Source organism: Somniosus microcephalus, chromosome 11, assembly GCF_052327205.1.
Source record: "Somniosus microcephalus isolate GS21.2 chromosome 11, FLI_Smic_1.0, whole genome shotgun sequence".
Classification (NCBI taxonomy): domain Eukaryota; kingdom Metazoa; phylum Chordata; class Chondrichthyes; order Squaliformes; family Somniosidae; genus Somniosus; species Somniosus microcephalus.
Genome location: NC_140997.1, coordinates 230,986,406 through 231,003,284, shown reverse-complemented (window position 1 = coordinate 231,003,284; position 16,879 = coordinate 230,986,406). Strand labels below are relative to the sequence as shown.

At 47.2% G+C, this 16,879-nt stretch overlaps 2 protein-coding genes across 2 annotated transcripts in view; one reads left to right on the top strand and one right to left on the bottom strand.

The window, feature by feature from the left end:
- The window catches only part of ruvbl1 (RuvB-like AAA ATPase 1), a 137,446-nt gene that overhangs the window by 114,607 nt on the left and 5,960 nt on the right, over positions 1-16,879 (top strand). The gene's annotated exons all lie outside the window — the stretch shown is intronic.
- LOC147111328 (protein transport protein Sec61 subunit alpha-like 1) overlaps positions 1,433-16,879 on the bottom strand; it is a 30,646-nt gene continuing 15,199 nt past the window's right edge. Inside the window, exons 6-12 of the mRNA XM_086002113.1 lie at positions 15,552-15,661; positions 14,446-14,599; positions 12,907-13,067; positions 11,227-11,424; positions 9,744-9,935; positions 8,136-8,212; positions 1,433-2,932 (exon numbers count right to left, since the gene is read on the bottom strand). Coding sequence (XP_085858239.1) covers positions 2,746-2,932; positions 8,136-8,212; positions 9,744-9,935; positions 11,227-11,424; positions 12,907-13,067; positions 14,446-14,599; positions 15,552-15,661 — 1,079 coding nt within the window. The 3' untranslated portion in view covers positions 1,433-2,745. The remainder of the gene's footprint in view (positions 2,933-8,135; positions 8,213-9,743; positions 9,936-11,226; positions 11,425-12,906; positions 13,068-14,445; positions 14,600-15,551; positions 15,662-16,879) is intronic.

The window sequence follows — 16,879 nt, the reverse complement described above, 5'->3', positions numbered from 1 at the left end:
CAGGCACTCCCACCAATCCTGTCCAATAAAAACCACACAAGTACAAGTAATTCATTGTTCCCACTGCCAGTGTTATACAGTGACAGACCGGTACCCACCCATACCAGTGTTATACAGTAGGATGCGTCCACCAGTCCCCTACCCCAGTGTTCGAGAGACCCGTCCACCAGTACCGTACCCCAGTGCAAGAGAGACCAGTCCGCCAGTACCGTACCCGTGTTCGAGAGACCAGTCCACCAGTACCCTACCCCAGTGCAAGAGAGACCAGTCCGCCAGTACCGTACCCCAGTGTTCGAGAGACCAGTCCAGCAGTACCGTACCCCAGTGTTCGAGAGACTAGTCCAGCAGTACCGTACCCCAGTGTTCGAGAGGCCAGTCCACCAGTACCGTACCCCAGTGTCCGAGAGACCCGGCCACCAGTCCCCTACCCCAGTGCAAGAGAGACCAGTCCACCAGTACCGTACCCGTGTTCGAGAGACCAGTCCACCAGTACCGTACCCCAGTGTTAGAGAGACACGTCCACCAGTACAAGAGACCAGTCCACCAGTACCGTACCCCAGTGCAAGAGAGAGACCAGTCCACCAGTACCGTACCCCAGTGTTAGAGAGACCAGTCCACCAGTACCGTACCCCAGTGTTCGAGAGACCAGTCCACCAGTACCGTACCCCAGTGTTAGAGAGACACGTCCACCAGTACAAGAGACCAGTCCACCAGTACCGTACCCCAGTGCAAGAGAGAGACCAGTCCACCAGTACCGTACCCCAGTGTTAGAGAGACCAGTCCACCAGTACCGTACCCCAGTGTTCGAGAGACCAGTCCACCAGTACCGTACCCCAGTGTTAGAGAGACGCGTCCACCAGTACCGTACCCGTGTTCGAGAGGCCAGTCCACCAGTACCGTACCCCAGTGTTACAAGGTGAACCCAGCTGGAAATTGGGTGCATGGAAAAAGTGAAGGATCTGCTGTGAAGCCTCCAATAGCTTGCCAACAGTCATCGTGAAGGCTTTCAGAGGAGGACTGGCCGTTTGAGCGATCACTGTGCACTCCAGTAGCATGACTGTCACCTCCAGGAAAAAGGGGGAGATCATAATGCAAAACAGGAAAGCTTGGAGGGAGGGATTGAAGAAGGACTGCACCAATCTAATCTGGGCCACTGGTTTTGCAGTGAGTGAATAAGTCAGGTTTTTAAGCAAAGGTTTTGTGCTAAACCTCTGGACTAAGGAGGGTTGGGGGCAGAACAGATACAAAGCCAGGGCTCCTGTTCCCCTGCTGGAGGCCAGGCACAGAGGTTAGTTCACTGTTCTGTGCTTCAGTGGAACATGAACGCCAGCATGGAGTGGATGGGCCAAATGGCCCGTTTCTGTGCCGTATATTCTACTTGCCTTCCCAGAACTGGCTACATACAAGATCAATCAGGAAGACGGATATTAAATATGTTCTCAAACACTTTTATTTATAAAGTCTGGATTCAAAGTCAGCAGGTCCTGGAGAACAAACACTGCTTAACGAGGTTTAGTCGCTGCCAACACATGGGAATGCATAGAAAGTCCATTTTTTCCCCCAAACTGGAACCGTGGGTTGAGAGAAAGAAAAAAAAAGAAATCCTGAAACGTTTTACACCATTCAGCAAGAAAGAATCCTTTAAAATCTCATCACAACAGAGCGGCGCAACATCAGTTTTCATCTGGGGGCTGGGGATTATGTACAAAACTTACGGTATTTTTAAAAAGTAGAGGGTCGGAGACAGGCACCAGCAAATTTACCGACTGGCCTCGGCATTTTATGAACAGCGTCCCAATACTATATTGAATACATGTAGACAGTAGTGCCATTACACAGATCTCCGACACCGAGCCCTGGATCATGCTTGTAGGACACTGCTGTCCCGGGAGCATTTCATTTTTCACTCCAGTCTTCTTCCCCCCTCCCCCCCTCCTTCCAGGAGAGGGAGAAACTCTGCTGAGGCAGGATCCCGTGGCTGCTCGGAGCCCTCTTCACGTACGAACTTAAGATACGGCAGGTCCCGCGCAGTCGGCGAGCCAGCTTTTAAACCAAAAAACCGTGCATGTGCAGAATTTTGAATGGGGCCGAAAACAAAATGGAGGGAGCACTGCCACAAGGTGCATCGGAGAGTTGTCCTCGCTCGACATCCACGCATTTTCCCAGCGGGTGTCTTTAGAGAACGATCAGGAGCAGGAACACCCGCCCCCGCGCCCAGGTCAGGCGGTGCTGAGGCCAACTGCAGTGATTAAGCTGCTGAGCCAGCTAAGATCAGAGAGCAAACCTGAGACCATTGCTGATCTGGAAGGCTCGATAACACACCACATGCACGGACACACCAAGAGAGTTTTAAATTAAAAAAAAAAAAAACACAATTTCCTCCTGGATCTTTTCATTATCCCTTTGAATCAGAGTGAATCGAAGTGAAACAATATACACACTCATGCACGCACACACACACACACACTCAAAACAAGCATGCTAAACACTTTCCATGGTGGAAATTTGTGCTTTTAACCATAATTAAACAAAACGGATTCCAAAACATGCTTTGCAGCTCTTGGTGCCAAAGACAATGAAAGGCCGAATTAACCCTTTGCCACCCAGAGCAGCCGTGAATTCTCAAAATAAAAAAGGGAACGCTGGGCGGGAAAGGGTTAAGAGACATTCTTCCCTGCTGTGATAATTCAGAAATTTCTCTCGCCTGCACACTCATACACTCAGGAACGGACAGCCTCCACGCTGTTAAAAGAGCAGCGCGCCCATGCTTCCCACTTCACTTTGCTCTTTCACAAAGATCTCAAAGTACTGGTAAATGATGGTGACTGCCAATAATATACCAGTTCCAGACCCTATGGCCCCCAGAAAGTCAGCGAGTACAGACAGTGCGCCAATGCACAGGCCTCCAAAAGCAGCGGCAGTAGGAATATATCTGTAAAAAAAAAAAAAAAAATGCATAAGTACAAATTTTTAGAGTATTGCAATGTAAGTGCACTGCTCGACAGAATGTGATTCTATTTAAAACAGGGACCGAGCGGCGGAGACACTTTTACCTCAGACCCTGGGTTCGAATCAAGCCCAGACTGACAGAGGGAGAGCCTCCTGTCTGCTAACAAGTTTGGGCAGCTTCAATCCAATGCCCAGTAAGATGACTGGCGTGAGTCAGTCTTGCCTCAGTGGGTAGCACTCTCGCCTCGGAGTCAGGAGGTTGTGGGTTCAAGCTCCGCTCCAGAGACTTCAGCACAAAAATCTAGGCCGACACTCCAGTGCAGTGCCGAGAGAGTGCTACACTGTCGGAGGTGCCGTCTTTCGGATGAGACATTAAACCGAGGCCCCGTCTGCTCTCAGGTGGACATAAAAAGATCAGGTGAGTTCTCCCTGGTGCCCTGGGCCAATATTTATCCCTCAATCAACATCACTAAAACAGATTATCTGGTCATTATTACATTGCTGTTTGTGGGAGCTTGCTGTGCGCAAATTGGCTACATGTTTCCCACATTACAACAGTGACTACACTTCAAAAAGTACTTCATTGGCTGTAAAGCACTTTGGGATGTCCAGTGGTTGTGAAAGGCGCTATAGAAATGCAAGTCTTTCTTTCAAAACACAACCCCACCCACTCCTAAAATGAATTCAGCTCTAATTGGTAATCTCGGAGAGGCCACGGGGGCCGGTGGAGGTGGTGGAAATTTTCTGACACTCGGTTGGAGTTTTATTCGGAATCTAAGCCACACTGTACCTGACCTGTGCTCAGTGCCGACACCGGATACTCATTCCTCAGGACTGCTGACCCTCACCTTGGTGAGCAACTAAATTCATCAAAAAACAATGATATGCACCTATATGACCATCTGGTGCTCAACTGTGCTCTAATGCAATGGCAGTGTAGGGAAATTAAAGCACTGCCCACAATGGCCACTAGGTGGGGTCTGTGCATTAGCTGATGCACCGTGTGCAATGATTCTGGATTCAAAACAGGTGTGCGTGCCTCTCCAACCGTCGCATCTGTTCATCTTTCTCCAACATAGAAACATAGAAGATAGGAGCAGGAGTCGGCCATTCGGCCCCTCGAGCCTGCTCCGCCATTCAATGCGATCATGGCTGGTCATCCGAATTCAGCACCCGGTCCCTGCTTTCTCCCCATATCCCTTTAGCCTTAAGAAATATATCCAACTCCTTGAATATATTTAATGAATTGGCCTCAACTGCCTTCTGTGGTAGAGAATTCCACAGGTTCACCACTCTCTGGGTGAAGAAATTCCTCCTCATCTCTGTCCTAAATGGCTTACCCCTTATCCTTAGACTGTGACCCCTGGTTCTGGACTCCCCGACCACCAGGAACAGCCTTCCTGCATCTAGTCTGTCTAGTCCCGTTAGAATTTTATAATTCCAAGGGCGCGATCTGTATTTCTGTCTGCACCTCTTGACAAAATGTGTTCAGACAAAAGGGCGTTTAACCGCAATGCCGAACATCAACCCAAGATGGAGCTGTTACAAAGAGTAAAGTGTCCGAGCCTGAACCAGCCTTTGACAACCTGTGGCAGCTGGCCACCTGTTGTGTATATACTGACACCCGCTCTTCAATTATCCTAAAACACTCTCCCTCTTTCTGTGCCTCTTTTCAGTACGTTTCCCCAATCTCTCTCCGACCCTCCTAGTGTGCTGGGATACCCCACCCAACACCATTAAGGGGCACACCATCACTACACGGACTGCAGCCACTCAAACAGAAGGGCAACTAGGGATGGGCAATAAATGCAACTGTGGCAATGTTACACACATCAAGAGCCAAATAAAAACCTTTTACTCGATTTGTATCTTTTTGTACATCTGCAATTCTGTAATTTAACACTTTCATTCTGCCATCATGCTTTTTAAAAAAAAACCTATTTGAATTTTTTTTAAACAAGTAATTTTTCTCACCTCCTTGGGACTCTCACACTCTGGAAATTGGACATTCACACTTTACTCTTAATCCAATCCGTAACTACAGACCCGCAGCCAATGAACAGAGCTAGGTGCCCCAGACAGACGGAGGAGGGCAGGCTGTGCAACCCCGAGCAGGAGGCCTCGTGGAATAGCACGGCAGAGCGGGGTTTAGTGCAGGTCCCGGAGTAGGGCCAAGACCAACGTTCCCTCTAAGCTGCCCGGTTGTCTGCTGGTCCCGCACAGCCCAGGACCGGCTTTTCAAACGTGAAATTTCGCGCATGCGCGAAACTTTGAATGGGCCCACGCAACCAGAAAAATTAGGGGGAATATTGGCCAAGACAGCTGTAGACTCGGCCATCCATACAAAAAGGTAATCCAGAGGACAGAACAACACAGGCAAGAAAATCCAATAATTTTAGACAGACATTGAGAGCTGGGTGGGAACACTACAAGGTTGCCAGGCCTTATAACAATCACCAGCTTCAAACCATTACATCTGTCACTCAATGGCTGGTTTTTAAAATACTGTACATACATTAGTGTCGACTTAACATAGAAACATAGAAGATAGGAGCAGGAGTAGGCCATTCGGCCCTTCGAGCCTGCTCCGCCATTCAACGAGATCATGGCTGATCATCCAAACCCTAGCACCCGGTCCCTACACTGACAGCCATCCCACACAAGCCCTATCCCCGTAACCCCACGTATTTAATCCCCCCTAACACTAAGGGCCAATTTTTATCATGGCCAATCAACCTAACCCGCACATCTTTGGACTGTGGGAGGAAACCGGAGCACCCGGAGAAAACCCACGCAAACACGGGGAGAATGTGCAAACTCCACACAGTCGCCCGAGGCCGGATTTGAACCTGGGTCCCTGGCGCTGTGAGGCAAGGTCATATCTTCCCTACCTTTGCTCCCACTTCCTGGCTGGGAGAAAAGGTGCAAGAAAGCAGTCAGCCCAAAATCTCCAGCCACCTAAACCTTGGGCAGAATCAGCAGCTACCAGGTTGTGACACAGATCACCACACTCTTCGCTCATCTCTGCCCCCCACACCCCCCCCCCCCAAAAAAACCAGGAAACTGAATTAGAGCAGGAATAAGATGCCAAGCCTCTGCTCAGAACCTCAGACTTGATAGCAGTGATCATAGAATAGTCCCGCACAGGAGGCCATTCAGCCCATCGAGTCTGCGCTGGCTCTTTCGAAGAGCAATCCAGTCAGTCCCACTCCCCGGCTCTTTCCCCAGATCCCTGCAATTTTTTCTCCTTCAAGTATTTATCCAATTCCCTTTTGAAGGCTATTAACTCTGTATACAGCACCCTATCAGGCCTCATGTCACTTCTGGTTCTTTTGCCAATCCACCTTAAACCTGTGCCCTCTGGTTATCAACCCTTCAGCCATTGGAAAGTTTCTATTTATTTACTCTAAGAGGATAATCTCCTCTTATCCTTCTCTGCTCCAAGGAGAACGACTCCAGCTTCTCCACGTGACTGTAATCCCTCATCCCGGAACCATAGTAAGTCTCTTCTGCACCCTCTCCAAAGCCTTTGTGTCATTCCTAAAATGTGGCGCTCAGAATTGGACACAATACTCTAGCTGGGGCCGAACTAGTGTTTTATATTGGTTTAGCATAACTCCCTGGCTTTTGTACTCGATGCCTCTATTTACAAAGCCCAGGATCCCACGTGCTTTGTTAACCTGTCCTGCCACCTTCAAAGATTTGAGCACAAACATCCCCAGGTGTCTCTCTTTTTGCACCCCCGTTAAAATTGTACCATTCAGCTTGTATGGTCTCGCCTCATTCTTCCTACGCATCACGTCACACTTTCCTGTGTTGCATTTCATCTGCCGTGTGTCTGCCCATCCCACCAGCCTGTCTATGCCCTCTTGAAGTCTATTACTATTTTTTTCCCACCGTTTACTACACTTCCAAGTTTTGTCTCATCTGCAAATTTCAAACGGAGTGACTGCTGCCAACGAACCAGAAGCTGCGCAGAAGCGCTCGGCGCATAAATATGTGGCGGTTTAAGTATGAATGTATAATAGTCATATCGCAGGCCTAAATCTACAGAATCTATGGGCTGGTTTAATAATGTATAATAGCGCGGGCTGGTTTAAGTATTAATGCATGATATCTTCGGGTGGGGGAGGGTTGCGGAGATTTATTTGTAAGGAGCATGAGCTCCATGTGAAGGGGAAGAAGAAAATTAATAAAAATTGACGTTTACTGTGTTTTGCTGCTGCAGATTTGCTTTTCCCGATGCGGCTCTGTCCGGCAGTAGCAATCTCTTCACCACCCAATTGCCTCCTTTCTCTCTGGAAGTGTTTTATTTGCAATGGTGACAATATTTTCTTTTCAGTTAGCGAACAGCTGAAAATAAACCTCAAACTGCACGTGAGCGCACCCCAACTACTTCAACTTTGTTGGCAGCAGTCACGTCCAATTTCAAAATTGTGCCCTGTACCCCCAAGTCCAAGTTATTAATGTACATCAAAAACAGCAGTAACCCTAGTACCTCAAACTGCATCCTACCATTTGATAGCAGTGATGGGCAATACACTGCTGTTTAAATATTTAGGAATCTGTACACAAAAATCAGATCACAGCCAACAATCCAACTGATACTGGCTTTAAAAAAATGAAAATGATCGATTAGAAACAGAAGATAGGAGCAGGAGTAGGCCATTCGGCCCCTCGAGCCTGCTCCGCCATTCAATGAGATCATGGCTGATCTTCCAAACTCAGTACCCTGTCCCTGCCTTCTCCCCATATCCCTTTAGCCTTAAGAAATATATCTAACTCCTTCTTGAATATATTTAATGAATTGGCCTCCACTGCCTTCTGTGGTAGAGAATTCCACAGGTTCACCACTCTCTGGGTGAAGAAATTCCTCCTCATCTCTGTCCTAAATGGCTTACCCCTTATCCTTAGACTGTGACCCCCTGGTTCTGGACTCCCCCGCCATCAGGAACACCCTTCCTGCATCTAGTCTGTCTAGTCCTGTTAGAATTTTATAAGTTTCAATGAGATCCCCTCTCATTCTTCTAAACTCCAGCGAGTATAAGCCCAATCGACCCAATCTTTCCTCATACGTCATTCCTGCCATCCCAGGTATCAGTCTGCTGAATCTTCGCTGCACTCCCTCCATGGCAAGAACATCCTTCCTTAGAGATCCAATGGAAAAATGACAGTTAATGACTCACCTGTTCAGCTCATGGACCATTGAGGTCTCCCGGTGTCCTCTCATCACCATCTGCTGCTCTTTGAGCTGTTTGGCTACCTGTAATACAATGAGAAGAAATACTCCAGTGTAATTGTGCTGTTATATCAGAGAGTGCAAGCAAGCTACAGACCTCATCATCAATACAAGGCTATTACTATGTCAGGATAGCCTCAAATGTTGGTCCCAATCCAGTAACACAATTATTCCAGGTTCTCCTCCCCCCCCCCCCCGTGGCTCACTGGGTAGCACTCGCGCCAGAGTCAGAAGGTTGTGGGTTCAAGTCCCACTCCAGAGACTTGAGCACAAAAATCTAGGCCGTCACTCCAGTGCAGTGCTGAGGGAGTGCTGCACTGTCGGAGATGCCATCTTTAGGATGAGACGTTAAACCGAAGCCCCGTCTTGCCCTCTCATGGAGTAAAAGACCCCATGGCACTATTTTGAAGAAGAGTAGGGTAGTTCTCCCTGGTGCCCTGGGCCAATATTTATCCCTCAAATCAACATCACAAACAGATTATCTGGTCATTATCACATACTGTTTGTGGGAGCTTGCTGTGCGCAAATTGGCTGCCACATTTCCTATATTATAACAGTGACTACACGTCAAAAAGTACTTAATTGGCTGAAAAGCACTTTGGGACATCCGGTGGTCATGAAAGGCGCTATAGAAATGCAAGTCTTTCTTTCTTTCTTGGCCCAATGCCCACTAAGAACCAGACTGAGATCACACCCAGATTCACTGGGAACTAGGCAAGATGACAACTTAATAAAAACACCAATTATAAGAACTTGTGAATTTGAAGAAATTGTGAATTTGAAGAAATAATGGCTTTATAAAACAAAATAAGCTCATTCGAGCGGAGCAGCCAGGATAAGCTGCCGATATGGAAAAATTCCAATCACGCCAGATAGGGAGTTGTACAAAGAGCTGAGGTCATTGCAAGGTCATAACACAACAGGCCTTCAAGTGGGCATAACTAGAGCTGATAAAAAATTGAGTAAGGAGGCTTATGGTAAACAAACTGTGAAGGAGAAAGTGCAAGATGTCCAAACAAGAGATAAGCTGAGGGATGATCTCATGGAGACAGGCGGGGTTTGTCATAGGTACTTATTCCCCTGCAATTGGACAATTGAATGGGTAACATGATTGATGCAAGGCATCACCAGCCCACCAAAATAAGGTATATAAACGGGCAGCCGAAAAGGGAAAAGCAGGCAGAGAGGGAGGGGGGGGGTAGAACTCAACCTTTGAGGTGGATCTCACACTGGCCCCAGCCTAACTCCTCCACCAGCCTCGGGAGATGACCAAAGAGGAAGAGACCGCTGCCGCAGGCTGCAGGGATCCAAGACCGCCATTCTGCCTCAACCCCCGTCCGTCCGCCCCTCCATTCCAGGGCCGGTAAACCGTCCTCATCTGCTACAGGTTGTACATCTGCTATGTCTATCCCGAGTTAGCTATATTTGAACTGCGCTCCTTAATAAAAAAAAGACCTATGACTCCTAAGGCCCTTTGGGTAATCTGTGATCCTAATCTTACCGATGGCAAGAATCTCTCAAACAGAAAATAAATCTCTACAGTGCAGACACTTACATCCTTGGCAGAAGAACCAGACACTTCTATCCAGGTCTTGGAGAAGAAAGCACAGGAGCCCAACATGAAGACAATATAAATCACTGCGTGAACGGGGTCATCCAGTACCGAGCCGAACGACTCCGGAGGAGAGAGGTAATAGCACAGACCCCCCACGGGGTACGCACGGGCCGGACCACCACCCGTGTTATCCTTAAATTTAAAAAAGGGGGAAAAAAAGTTTTATTAACACAAGAACATGGGGGTGGAGAGGTAGAGGGGAAGTCACTTACCTCAGGACTACAGTCCAGACCCAATTTCAGGCTCCAATCTGGATATTCCTCATTTCTTCACCTTCCACTAATTTTCTCCCCATCTCTTCTGAAGGTGCCAACACTTTGTGGCAGGTTTACACAGCAGTCAGCCGATGTCCCCTGTAAGCTGCACTTTGCTCTGCCCAGCCCATAATGCGTGGTCCCTTTAGGTTTCTGCGCACGCGCGGTATTTACAATGGAAAAGCCAGTGAGCGTCCTGTGCGAGACCTTTCCCATTACTGCGCGGCCGCGCAGCTTAGAGGGAACATCTCCGTCGGCTACTGCCCAGTACATCACCCAAAAGCCTAAGTCTTTATGTGCGAGCTTAGACTAGCCGTGTACAACAACAGAGGCCAATACTGATTTCACCCAGCTCCCATACTTTCCAGCACAGGGTGGATGGGCAGTGATCAGGAACAAGAACCGTGGCTGATTGGAATCCTCTGTTGGGGAGGTGACAGAGAGCAATTGCAGCCCCCCAATACCAGAGATTAACTTCTGAGCACACAAGGATCACCACCACGCCAGGTGGTGCATTTAATCATCGAGCCAGAAAACAGCACCTTCAGGCTCCACTGCAAGTCCCGATCTCCTTGTTGAATGAGGAACCCGTCCAATTCCCTTTAAAATAAAAAGGATGTGGGAACTGCTCTAGTTTTCTCACTACCTGAAAGCCAGATACATGGAGTCATTTAACTCTTTCAAACTCGCTGCGGTCCTAATAAGGTTTCTGAACCAGTGGAGCAGGCTCTAGTCCCACTCCTGTTCTTGTGTAAACCCTGTAGGGTCCTTGTTCACACAAGTCTTCACATTCTGCCTCTCTACTGCTCCTCTAACTGTGGCACTTGGACATGGGGGCACGTTCAAACTAGGAAAAGGTAAATTTATGACAGACATCAGGAAGCTCTTCAGTGTGATCAATACAGGGAAAGGGTTTTCAGGTAGGGCAATAAGGCAACAACCTCAAATAGCTGGATGCCATCATAGGAACAGAAGAGAATGTAGTTTTAGTTTAGGTGGACGAGTCAAGATGGGCCAAATGGCATCCTTCATTTGTATCTACTTTGAGATCTTATTGAGAGCTGAAGATGCAAGCAAGATCTCATCACCCACCTCATTAACTTGGTTTGTTTGCTACTTTATGTTTTGTTTTAAAGAAATGCTCCCCCCAATCAAAAAATTGTACTTACAGACCAGGTCCCCAGTAGATTGACTAGGAAATTGCCACTGAATCTTGTGGATAACATCTGCGAGATGACGTAGAGGTTGGAGACTAGAGCGGACTGGAGGATGATGGGAATGTTAGACGTGTAGAAGAGTTTGATGGGATAGGTGTTGTACTGCCCACGGTAACGGGCAGACTTGATCGGCAGATCCACTCTGAAGCCCTGCAAGGTGGCATCGTAAAGTTGCTTTAATATGCATACTATTTAATGTAGAGATTAACATTTAAAAAAAATGTTAAATCAGGAAAACTGAAGCCAACTGCAGAGATTAGGTAACACAGACCAGTCATTTAACCTGGAACAGCAGCACACTTGGCACAGTACTGACATTATGCACCAACAAATGAAGACTGCGAGTTTATTTGCACTGGAGGCAACCCGCGACCTCTACCACCTAGAAGGACAAGGGCACACCGCCACCTCCGAGTCACACATCATTCTGACTTGGAACTATATCGGCTGATCCTTCATCGTCACTGGGTCAAAAATCCTGGAACTCCCTCCCCACCAGCACTGTGGGAGCACCTTCACCACACGGACTGCAGTGGTTCAGGGCGGCGGCTCACCACCACCTTCTCAAGGGCAACTAGGGATGGGCAATAAATGCTAGCCTTGACAGCGATGCCCACATCCCATAAATGAAAAAAAAAAAAAAACTGGAACACACGAAGAATCTATTTTCGCCACCATGGCAAGTTGCGAAACAGAATTCAGTAAAGCTGGTTAACTTGTGGTCGGTCACCCATGAACATAAGAAATTAGGAGCAGGAGTGGACCATACAGTCCCTCGAGCCTGCTCTGCCATTCAATATCACGGCTGATGTTCCACCTGAACTCCACTTTCCTGCCAGATGTCTATAGCGCTTGATTCTCCTAGAGATCTCTATAGACCTTGATTCCCCTAGAGTCCACAAATCCATCGATCTCAGCCTTGAACATACTCAACGACTGAGCCTCCACAGCCCTCTGGGTAGATAATTCCAAAGATTCAGAACCTTCCGAGTGAAGAAATTCCTCCTCATCACAGTCTTAAATGGCCGACCCAGTATCCGGAGACTCTGCCCCCTCGGTCTAGACTCTCCAGCCAGGGAAAACAGCCTCTCCGCATCTACCCCGCCAGTCCCCCCTCAGAATCATGTGTTTCAATGAGATCACCTCTCATTCTTCATGAAAGCTGCCGGATTGTCGTTAACACCCAACCATTTTCACAAATGTCCTTCAGGGAATGGAAGCCCCCATCCCCACCCAGTCTGGTCTACATGTGACCCCCCCATCCCAGTATAAGGTTGACTCTTAATGCCCTCTGGGCAACAGGGGGGTGGGAGGATGGGCAATAAATACTATATTGCCCATATCAAGAATAAAGAAATAAAAACAATTACAACTTCAACCTGGAGTGAAGATACCATCCCTGAAACATCCATTGTCAGCTCCTAGTGGATTAGACTTCACATTCCCCTTCCCAATTAATATAGCAATAATCTTTGACAAATATGCACACCTAGGTTATCAGAAGTTCTCAAAGTGCTGCATTTTGAAGACCATTGACTCATTTAGGTAAATATGGTTGCTACTTTGCACCCAGCAAGATCCCACAAACAGCAGTAAGCTGATTTGGCAGCACTGGTTTCGCTGTTCACTCACCTGGAAGTATATCACCACGGCAAAGACAAAGATGGTTGCAATGAGGTTCATGAGATTTGGCAGGTTCTGGCGGTAAAAGGCTTCACGAAGAGCGCGGACTTTGTCCTGTCGCGTGGCCAGGAGATGGAACAGGGCAATGATTGATCCCTCAAACTCCGTCCCTGTTGAAAACAGAAGCCACAATTAAACACAGGTTAAAAGGGAGTAATTTGAGGGATACTGCAACCCTCACTGCATATTTACCTCTGATGTAATAAGTGTTAAAAAAAACCTTTAGGTTTTCTCAAATATCCAGCCAAGAAAGTGAGTGTGGCCGTATTCATTAGCTTGCAGCCGAGTGCAGACGTCCCTCTCTAGAGGAGTGCCTACTCTCCACAAGGTGGCGATGGAAACACAGCAGGTGTAGATACAAACTACACCCTATCAGTCCAAGGTTCAAAGCTCAGAGTTCACCCATTTAAGAGACCACAGGAAGCCACCTCTGCAAGACTTTGTAATTCAGAGGAGCCACGCAAAAGAGGGGAGTCTTTTGTACAGTTGAATCTTTTTCCAAAAGGAGCTGCTATTTATATTCCTGTTAGAACAGTCTCAAACTCAATTCACATGGGACCACTACGGCCACCAGCGATAGGGCTTTCACCACATCCACCTAGGCCAGACACTTAACCGTAAAAAAAATACCCGCAGCAAGGATGCAAACATTAGAAACGTTAAACTGGCTGTACTACTGCCACAGATCCTCAAAAGGGAGTGAGCAAACACACCATTAGGTTTTCCTCTTTGCCAGGACGTCTTATCACTTCAGTTAGCAACTGCGGACTTATAGCAAACTGATTGTCAACAAAATGTCAAGGACGAGGCACAATGATCTTTAAAATAAAGACAAACCTAGCACTCGGCGCACACACTGATGCACAGGATACAACGGCTGGGCATTTCCCCTCATGCACCTGTTTTATCAACAATGTGGCCCTTACTCCTTCAGGCCCTTCTCTCGAGCTCCATGTACCCCAACTACCGGATTATTGTAAAAACCCATCTGGTTCACTAATGTCCTTTAGGGAAGGAAATCTGCCGTCTTTACCCGGTCTGGCCGATATGTGACTCCAGACCCACAGCAAATAGGTTGACTTAACTGCCCTCAAGTGGCTGAGCAAGCCACTCGGTTCTGCCGAAGCGCTGCAACAATGGGAGCACCTTCACCACACGGACTGCAGCGGTTCAAGAAGGAGGCTCAGCACCATCTTCTCGAGGGCAATTAGGGATGGACAATAAATGCTGGCCTTGCCAGTGACACCCACATCCCAGGAATGAATTTAAAAAAAAAAAACTACATTTTCTCCTTCCTACAGCCCCACTGTGTTGAAATCAAATCGCATAGTCTCCTAGTCCAAAATATCTATTACTTCATTTATCTCATCTGATCTCTTGCACATAATCATGGCGGTATCCATCGTAAGCATTGGCCCTTCACCCAGATTGCAAGATTAGCTGCACGGTATATATAATTTAAGGGTATAAAGTCCATTATCTGCCTACCTCTACCGGTGTTCACTGTGGTCGGGCTGAAAGCCTTCCACACAATGGTCTCACAGATGTTGGTGGCGATGAAGAGAGAGATACCAGATCCAAGGCCGTACCCTTTCTGCAACAGTTCGTCCAGGAGCAGCACGATCAGGCCAGCAACAAACAGCTGTAAAAAAAAATTTTTAAACATTGATAAAGTCCAGTAAAACTCAGCAAGGAAAACACACTGCAGCTTGACTGAAACAGCTGAAATCTTGAAGTATTGCCATTTGCCAAAATAAAAGATGTCTTTTCCAAAGTACAGGAAACTGGTTTATCCGGAGGTTGTATGTCCGGAATACTCGATCTAACGGCAAAAATCAGGAGCCGTTTTCTATAAGTTTTTTTTAGTTCTCGTTCTTTTTTTTCCCTCCCCCAGTCAGGCACTGAAAGGTCTGTAGCTATAGCAACAGCTTCAGCTAGAGACGCTTGCAGCTGCAGCCGACTGTTTAGAAGCCAACAGTGTTTGCTGTCAGATACGGAGATGAAAACCTCCGTATGCTTCAACATTAACTTTGTATGTCCGGCAGTTTTGATAGATCGGCAACAGCTCGGTCCCGTCGGTGCCGGATATCACAAAGTTTCCTGTACACACTTTGGCAAATGTGCGATTTTATGGCTTCCTTCTGCAGACAGCGGCAATGTTGCTCTAAATTTAGTCGCTTAAGTAACATACAAACAGAAAGGAGAGAAATGTGGTAAGTGTGACCATACTTCATGTCTCAGATTACACATACTGTCTCCAAAATAGCTTCTGAAAGAAATCTATCTAATTTGTATTTGAATGAATCAATACTAACTGCTTCCACCACCTCCCTGGGGAGCCTGTTCCATAGATTCCCCACCTCACTCTCTGAAATAATTATTGCAATTGCATTCTGCTGGCTTTAGTTTAACATAGCACGCACAAATTCAAAATATATTAATCCCAAAATCAAGCTCAGAAGACAGTTTGTCCAGACCAAATTCAGAAGATAAAATTTTGCACACTTCATTACCAAGAGTGACCAGAGAAGGAAATTCACAAATACCCCCAAGGCCCTGACATTCCACCACATCTAGACTTTGACCAACTTTACCTGAATGATGATCAACAGACAGATGCCAGCTCCCATTTCTGATGGATCGCCATACATCCCAGTCATGACGTACACAATGGCCTGCCCGATAGTGATGATCATACCAAAAACTGCAGGGCAGAAGTCAAGTCATGATTGAGATATGTACACCAGACCTTGTGAAAGCCTCAACAACAACAACTTGCATTTATATAGTACCTTGAATGTAGTAAAATGTCCCAAGGTGCTTCACAATACAAGAACAAACAGGTTTCAAATATACAGGGCAGATCTGAACGATCAGTTTGTGTCAGGACGTAGATCCCAGTGTCAGTTTACTGCCGATACGGTCTCACCAATTCCTATAGATTCGCGCGCACAATCTGCACCGAACTCAAGGGAAATGGCAAATTCACCAGCCTCATGACAAAGTGTGACAACTTGTAGGCCATCTCAGCACTGCCAAATATCTGGAACATGCAGTGTGCTGGGGGTTGGTGGTTGTACCATCACTCCACTAGTGAAGCCTCACTTGTGCATTTCAACATCAACTGTAGTGATCGCTATAAAAGGGAGAGCGGCTTCAGACCATTAAACAATGCAAGCTTGGCTCAGTCGGTGGTTCTCTCATCTCATTGAGTTCAGGCCCCACTCCAGAACTTGAGCACACCATCCCGGCAGACACTCCAGTGCAGTACTTCGCTGCTGCAGGTGTTGCTCTTTCAGATGACATGTAACCAGAGGCCCTCTCCCCCCTGCTGCTTAGGTGGAGAAAGAAAAGCTCCTGTAACACTGGAGAGCAGCAAGTTTTACCGGTGTCCGAGCTAACACTCCTCCCGCATCCACCACCACCACTATTCAGTCACTCATCTCATACAGTGAGCATGGGGTCTTCCACGTACAAAAAGGCTGCCACTTTTGCCCGAGTGACGACGACTACACTTCATTGGCTATGAAGCACTTTGGTGCGTGTGCAGGACGTGAGATGGCTATAGAAACAAGAGTTCTTTTTAGAACGTACAACCATTTAAATGCCCTTTTGAGGTACCACACTTTTGACTAATAATGTCTTTACCCTTCTACAGTTACACAAATCCTAACTCATTATTCAGCGACATTAGGATTTAGGCGAAGTGCATAAAATTAGCAAGAGTGCAATGGTAGGTCTGTGATATGTTGATGCGATGTCCACTTTGGGTCAACTGTGGCCCACTGGGTAGCACCCTCACCCGAGTCGGAAGGTTGTTTGTTCAAGTCACAAAACAAAAATCTAGCTAACAGTCCAGCGCAATACCGAGGGAGTGCCGCACTGTCAGAGATGCCGTCTTCAGGAGGAGACGTTAAACCGA